The sequence below is a fragment of the Akebia trifoliata genome, chromosome 14 (genome assembly GCF_017979445.1).
Source record: "Akebia trifoliata isolate Shusen 1 chromosome 14, ASM1797944v1, whole genome shotgun sequence".
Taxonomy (NCBI): domain Eukaryota; kingdom Viridiplantae; phylum Streptophyta; class Magnoliopsida; order Ranunculales; family Lardizabalaceae; genus Akebia; species Akebia trifoliata.
The window spans coordinates 512,917-520,954 of NC_141388.1; the positions used below are offsets into that span (position 1 = coordinate 512,917).

At 34.3% G+C, this 8,038-nt stretch overlaps 1 protein-coding gene across 1 annotated transcript; it reads left to right on the top strand.

Moving 5' to 3' along the window:
• The first annotated feature begins 1,734 nt into the window (after positions 1-1,734).
• On the top strand, positions 1,735-7,616 carry LOC147385242 (THUMP domain-containing protein). The gene is made up of 7 exons (XM_086423860.1): positions 1,735-1,906; positions 2,068-2,184; positions 3,458-3,775; positions 4,268-4,407; positions 4,564-4,684; positions 5,983-6,123; positions 7,164-7,616. Exons 1-7 carry the CDS (start codon positions 1,832-1,834, stop codon positions 7,245-7,247), a joined length of 996 nt encoding a protein of 331 aa, XP_086279986.1. The 5' UTR covers positions 1,735-1,831; the 3' UTR covers positions 7,248-7,616.
• The last annotated feature ends 422 nt before the right edge of the window (positions 7,617-8,038 follow it).

Consider the following 8,038-nt stretch of genomic DNA (forward strand, 5'->3'; position numbering starts at 1 on the left):
TTATAATGAGAAAAGAGGCGGTATTTTTAACCAAAAAATTCACAATAAATATCTTTAAAAAAAATAAATTACATTGTAATAGTACATTTGGATAGATCCATCGAGGAAAATAATCTATTTGTAAGTTATACTTCTGTCTTATTTCCCTTTTATGGAGAGGCATGAGTTAAAGAATCTCTTTTGCAATTGTGGTGGGATTCAATGAGATCATATCTTCTGAAATTCTAAGATTTTCTGTTGTGTATGAGATGTCTTGTATTCTATTGCGGTGCAAAGTTGTGGGAGTATAATACTCCCGCTTGGCAATCTTGTAATATTTTCTCAAGAATTTTATATTTTTGAGGGATTTCTGTTTTGGGGAGAAAAACGCATTTTAGCAACTCTTGACTTTGTAAATAGAGATCTTCATGGTTGTAAAACTTAAAATAAAAAAAGTGATTGTTCTTGTTTTGATCGGTGGATACAGACACATTACTAAATCACGTAAATTCTTGTGTTTTGTGCCAGTTTTATCATCTTTATCATTTCATTTTTCACACCTATCCCATTGCATATGAGTGTTCAAATGGACTTCGAGTAATCAGTTAAAATTCTTATTAAATGCATTTTCAAACCTACAATTTTTTTTCTAACATTTCCCTTCCTTAGAGCAACTCCAACGTAGTACTCTTCCCTATACCCATCAACTCCCCACTGTCAAAATAGGTAATGGACAACAAAAAATTTGACTCTAACACAAGATCTTTTTTTTTTTTTTTTTTTTAAAAAAAAAAAAAAAAAAAGGGTATAGGCTGATTCAATACCAAAAATTGGTACTCCCTCAACTTACCCATTTTTTGGAGGGAGAAAAATCCTTACCCTTGCTTAGGTAGATGGTCGAATGGTATAGGAACTAAGGAAGAGTAGGCTTTTGCCTATTAAGTTTATTTTTCTTTAAATTAAGACCCTAAAAATTAGAAATCTTCACTTTTATTCTCCATTGAGCTCCAATGCACCGGCCGAAATCATAGATTTGGATTCTCAGATCTCTCTCTCTCTTGTCTGATTTTGCATTTTCTTGGTGAAGAAGACGAAGATGGGCTAAAAATCATTGGGTTTTTTCATTGACACCCAAACTTTTACTTATTTACATTTTGAATTAGTGGTGCTGTTGGCACATCAAGTTTTATATGTTTTTTATTGTTACAGGGTACCCCAACTTTTACATTTTTTTTTATTGCTGTTGGGCATCCCAATTTTTTTACTTATTTACATCTTGAATTAGTGGTGCTGTTGGCACGTCAAGTTTTATATGTTTTTGATTGTTACAGGACACCCCGACTTTTACATTTTTTTTTATTGCTGTTGGGCACCTCAATTTTTTTTACTTATTTACACCTTAAATTTAAAAAAAATATATTCAAAAATTTATAAGTAAGACTTTATGGGTTGTACGGTTGGAGTTACCACCCCATAAATACCCATCATTGCAATCAATTGTACCCAAAAAATCTGATTTATGGGTATCGGTACTGGGTGTTGGGTTGATCTTATGCTAGTTTGTAATCGATATAAATGAGGATTTTGAGATTGTCATTAATATTTAGTATGTCAAAGTACGTTTGAAGTTCGAACTTTGAGCTAGTTTGGCAGGGGTTGACGCGATCGAGTGGGATCAGATTCATCGAGTCAAATCCGATTCGAGTGATGTTAATCCCGATCCAAAAACCGGGTTTTAAAATCAAGGGCCGAACCGCCCGATTCACAATTACACAGAGTTGTAGGAGAGCGGCGGGACTGCAGTAAGAAGGGTTTGTAATGCTCGGAAGACTCTGAAACCACAACACATCTCATGGGCACGGAAAGCAAACCCAACAGCAACAATGGCAACAATAACAAGAAGCGGAAGCGTTATCTTTCCCACACGGTACTCTCTTTCTCTCTCTCTGCCAATAACTACTACTCTTTGTTGGAAACTAGAAGAAAAACCTGTGAGGAAGAGTCCTAAGCTAAAATCCTGGTCTGTATTCTTAAAGGGGTTTCTCTTATTGATCTCAGCTTCCTTTGTTTTCCTTTAATATTTTTCAGAAATCATTCAAGAAAGGATCCTATCCATTACGCCCAGGAATCCAGGGTTTCTTCCTGACATGTGATGGTGGAAGGGAACGCCAAGCTTCTCACGAAGCCATTAATGTCATTGATACAGTATGGGCCTGTGTTTTTTTTTTTTTTTTCTTCTCATGATATTGTGATGGAATTTTATTTTACATGCTAGTTTTTTGTGTTTTTTTATGTAGGTATTTATTTTCTGATTCAAAAAGTTACAATTTTTTTGCCATTAGTTGATGCGGGTTTATGTTTATTTGTTAAAGTTCTGAACTTTTGCGATTATTTTTAAGTGGGTTTGTGACCTGAAATTCCAATTTCTTAGATCTTTTTTCTTCTTAGTTTGTTACACTTTATGAGGTTTTTATGCTTATGACTTTGTGAATTACCCAATCAACCTAAATGTTAGCGGGGGTATTTGGAATTGCTGAAAGTGTAGATTCAAGTTAGGATTCTTATAATATGTAACTAGGGCTTATTATTCAATAAACATGTAGTCATTATTATTTATAAAATAAGATATATTCATAATTGAGGATTTAGGGAAATTTTTGTTACATTTTAGATCCATAGTTAGTGTACAACAAATTACAAAATTCCAAAAGTAGAACAAATGCTAGAAGTACGTTCGGTTGATTCAACCTCAATGAACGTAGAAAAGAGAGTTGAAGGAATTCTTGGAATTCCTTGGGGATTCTTGATTTGAAACAATGAGGCAAAAGGAAGTGGGGAATGTTATCATTTTATAATTTTAGTACAAAGTTTCCTATGTAATGGATTATTAGAGTGGTAAATACAACAGTTCTGCCTTCATAGTGCTTTTTTATACTACATTACCCGTCTCACGCCCAGATAAAGGAGATACATTATTTTAGTTTGGTGGCCGATGTGGAAAATTTTACACCTCTTAACATGAATTCTGCTTGGTCCTTTATTTTTGAAGTAAACCATCTTTTTTATTCACATAATTTCTGCATCTTATGAGATGTTTCAAGCTTTTCTAAGCTTGTTTCAGAATGTTTTGAAATGTTCCATTTCAAGGTTTGTCTTGGTTTTTCCAAATGTATGAAGATCCTTGGGTATACTTAATAATGATTGTGAGATCTCCTTGTCAAATTTAGCTTTCAGATTTATATGAGTGAGACCCTTAATATTTTTTGTTTCCAAATGTATGAAGATCCTGGGGTATAATTAATAATGATTGTGAGATTTCTTTGTCAAATTTAGCTTTTGGGTTTATATGAGTGAGACCCTTAAAAAATTGTTACTTTAATGTCGTTTGCAGATTTATGCTTGTCATCGTTTTCCCTTCTATGAGGTGGAATTGAATTTTGCTCTCCCCACTGAGCCACCTTTTGTTTTGCTTTTGTAGTTTTATGAAGAGCTAGTCCATGGAGAGGATTCAGGTGCCAAGCATGCAGCGGTTCCCAGTCAACCGTTGAACAAAATAATTAAATTCTCTGATTCGGATTCTGATTCTTCTAGTGATGATGATAAGTCAGATCCTCAGAAAGAGGAAGATTCCAATAATGAAAATCAAACAAATGAAACAGAGAACGTATCAACAAAGAAACAATGCTTAGAAACAGCTGCACCAAAATGTCAAATTGTGGCCTGTGATAAAATTGAGGAGAAGCCCATTGATAAGCTGATTGAAGATGAGCTCAAAGAGTTGGGAGACCGTAGCAAGGTGGGACTTTAAAGTTTATTTTTTGATCCGTATGTTTAGAATGAATGAGCTCCAAGTACCTTCATGGGTATTTATTAGTGGTTGCTAACTTTATCTCCTTTCTCATTAAATCTATACATTGTTCTTCTGAGCTTTTCTAACAAGCGTGTTTCATTTGTAAATTCACATCACAAAGCTTAAAAAAGAAGAACAAAAGATCCTAAAATAGAAAATGATGGCGGTGGTGATTATTTTTATATTCTAGGAATTTCTGTTATTCTTAGTGTTATTGTTCTATGTCCATTTACCGTAACATCATTTGTTTGCATATTCGTTTGTTTCTTCAGAATATGGTTTTAATATGTCAAAGTACCAAAACTTTTTTCTCTCTATGTTTCTTCAGAATACATAAAGAAGAAATCCTTGCTTTAGTGAGAAGTATAGCACAATGGTGGTGTACACCTTTGAATCTTCTTTATGTACTGATAAAGGCCTTGTATCGTGTTAAAACAGAGGCGTTTTGTAAGCCTTGATTCAGGTTGTAATGGTGTTGTCTTTGTTCAAATGCGTAAAAGAGATGGAGACCCTGGCCCTGTAGAGATTGTGAAGCATATGATGACATCAGCTGCTTCTACAAGGAAACACATGTCGAGGTTCATGCACTGCTTTCATCATCTTTATATCTTAAATCTTAAATTATTGAGAAATTCATCCATAATACATGCATACATATATAAGCACATGTATGTATGTTATTATTATTTGTATTTATTGTTGAAACCTTAAATTCAATACCCTTCCATGTTTAGGTTCATTCTGCGAGTGTTACCCATTGAAGTGGCATGCTATTCTTCTGAAGAGGAGATTTCAAAAGCAATAAAACCTCTTATTGCCCAATACTTTCCAGCAGAAGCTCAAACCCCACTAAAGGTATGGCTAATGTCCTTGTAATGTATCTGTTGTTCTTATTATAACTATTATTAACTTGTCATTTGTAGATAATTTCTCTAATATGGAGGAACTTCCCCTAATTTTATTGTGAAAAACCCTCTATCCTAGAACCCAGCCCAAAATTTTGAGTTACGATTTTCCAAAAAATAGAAATATGACAGTATTGAAACCACCAAGTATGTAATGGTAATGGATTAAAAAATTTTGAACATACCATAAGTGGCCACATACACACCACACACACACACACACACACACACACACACACTCTTACACAATCTTGATTGTTATCTACCTAACTATCAAGTTGACCATTTGGATTCTGTGTATCTTCATGAATCATGGCTTACACAACCTAGAGCTTGTGAGAAGTGTGTTACGTTAGGCAAATATGGTTGATTCATTGTTCAGCCTGTCTACTGTGGATGCTGTATTAGAATCTTTTCATGAAATTCTTATAATATTATTGGCTCATGCTTCGAGGAAAGATAAGTGTCAAGGTTTGGGAATTACTTTCGATTGCATGCGTACTGTGCCAAAAATAAGTCGACATGCTCCCCTCACTCTGTATGGTTCCTTTTGGTTGCTTGTGGTATCACATCAAGGTGCTCCCATGTAGATTGTTGTGTGGGTACATGATGTTGGTGTTTCCCTCCTAGAGTGCCTCATTTGCTTTAATGCAACAGGTGTCCCGTGGCGGATCAGTCGTTCTATTGAACAACCTAAATCAGAAATTTGGAAGTCCCATTAGATCCTAAGTAGCATCTTTTCACCATCACTGGAAATCAATTGACATTGTCAAAACTAGTATGTGTTTTCGTCTGAATTCAATGTACAAATAGCATCTGCTAGCTGATTCCCTTCCTGGAGAACATGCACCACCTCCCAGTTTAATGTAGTCAGTTTCTTTAAAAAAAACTTACCCAGTGAATTATCTCCAAGGTCATCCTTCTCTCTTCAATGTGCGCCCAACCAATAATAGTAGATGAACAATATGACAGAATAAATGCATTTCTTGGTGTAGCCCAAAATTCAGAAGGTATGTTACTATGTTAGTTGACAAGTTAAATTCACAATTTGAAAAAAAAAAAAAAAAGATTTTAAACAGAAAGGTTATCCTAGTTGTCATTTGCTCTTTATTTCATGGCTTTCATTGGGGGAATTTTCTTATAGAAGCATTCTACATTCCCTTCAGTCTGCGCATCTTAATGGATTTTATCTATAAAGGACTTCCTCTTAACCTCTCAGGTCCTTTTCTAATTTCCCTGTATTTGCAGTTTGCAGTGCTATATGAAGCCCGTGCGAATACTGGTATTGAAAGGATGGGAATTATAAATTCAGTTGCAAAGTCTGTTCCTGGGCCTCATAAAGTAGATCTCAACAATCCGGATAAGACCATTATAGTTCAAATTGTTAAGGTTAGCAAGTGTTTTGCACTATTTGACCTTGATATTTGCCTATTTTTTCTAGCTCATCATGGAACCAATTTTTTGGTTATTTACATGTTTGTGCCTTAAAACTATGGTAGGTTGCGACTCAAAAATTCTTTAAGGCTTCTAATAAATTAGGATTGTATATATCAAATAAATAAAAATTAGGATTGAGGTCATTAAGGAATCCTTCTCTAGTAGTTTAGTTGGTTTAGTTTGTTAAGGTATTTCTGCTGCCATTGCTCTCAGTCATCAAAACTGTTGCTTTTTCTATCTAACAGTGATTGGTGTCCCATGTTTTGTCTAAGATGCACATTGGGCTTGTGGTATAACATTTTTTTTTCTTTTCAAAAAATTTAGTGATGACTATATGGTTGAGATTTGATTGGAAGAATTGGTTGTTAACCATGGATTTTCAAGTAGTTATAAAAGGAATAAATCCCTTAAAAATCTTAGAATAATTAATAGGACAATGTTGTCATGGCCCCTACTCCACATCCAAAAGTACAGTGAGGCATACTCCTTGGGCCCACCGACCCCATAATGAACTTTTGGCCCATGGTTGGTTGACCTTCACACCAAAAAATTCAGATCATTGTAAATAATGATCTGTATTTTAGTATACATTTGCAGTGATAACCATCTATAAGAACACACAATAAACCGATCACACAACCTAGGTTTTATCAATTCTAGGTCTATTCTACTTTAAGAAGAGTGGGAGAAAAGCTAATTAAGTGACGAAGGAAAGAGAAAGAAAAATTGTAGAAGAGGATTTCAAGGTTTCAAGCCCAAAAGGTTTCCCATATGTTTGGGGAATCTCCCATTTACCAATTAAGGTTAAAAAAGAAAAAAAGAATAATTTGATGGTCGAAAGTACTTTATGATTATGTGCTAATCAACATGCACAAGTCTATTGATACTGTTTATTCTTCAATTTTTGGCAATAGAATTGCGCTTTGCCCAAGTGTTTTTTTATTATGAGCCTAATGATTTTGATAGTTGTGTTGTATTTGACATTTTTCCAGACCCTGTGCTTGATCGGAGTAGTCGAAAAGTACAAGGAATTGTCCAAATACAACTTGAGGCAGCTCACATCACCAAAGGAATAGCTCATCAACATATTTCAAAGTTTCTGCTGAAATGGTCGGGATGGAGATATAGCTTTTTCCTGATGCCATGCTCTCTACTTTATTTATATTGTTGCAAGAGTAATTGGATATACTTGAGATCGAAGTCCCAGAAGAGAATGATCAGGAAATGACTTTTTAAGGATGGAGGATTCTTGGCATTATTACTAATTATGTTGTTTGTCAAAATTATCTATCCATAAGAGCCAAATGTTGTGGTTCATTACTTCATCCAAGATAAGTTTCGGGTAATAGGGTGATTCTCTTTGCGAGCAAAAAGTAGTTTACGTTAGAGTTTATATTGCCAGACCAAGTTTTTTTTAATAACACATCTGACGATATTAATCTTAAGGAGTTCTCTACTTTTCCTATTTCCATCATATGTTTCCTCATCTTATATTGCCCACAAAATTCTATTGTCAACTTTAAACTTCATCAAATTATGATATCTGTAATTTATCGATTAAAATTGAAATTAATCTGAATTTTGCAAAAATATCACCAATAATCTCTACAAAGGATATAATTCATCTCTAAAGTAATATATCCGTTAATTAAACAATAACACTTCCGTTTACACAAATGTGAATATATTATATGTCACACTGGGCACCTTTTAGTAGGACTTCGAAATACATCAGTCTCTTAACGAAGACATCCTATGTTGTTATAGGAAGGGGACACCGATCTTGATTGCTAACTCATGTTGAAATTATGCATCATATGTAAGGAAAATGCTAGTCTTCAACAATGATTTTGGAGGGATTCTCAAT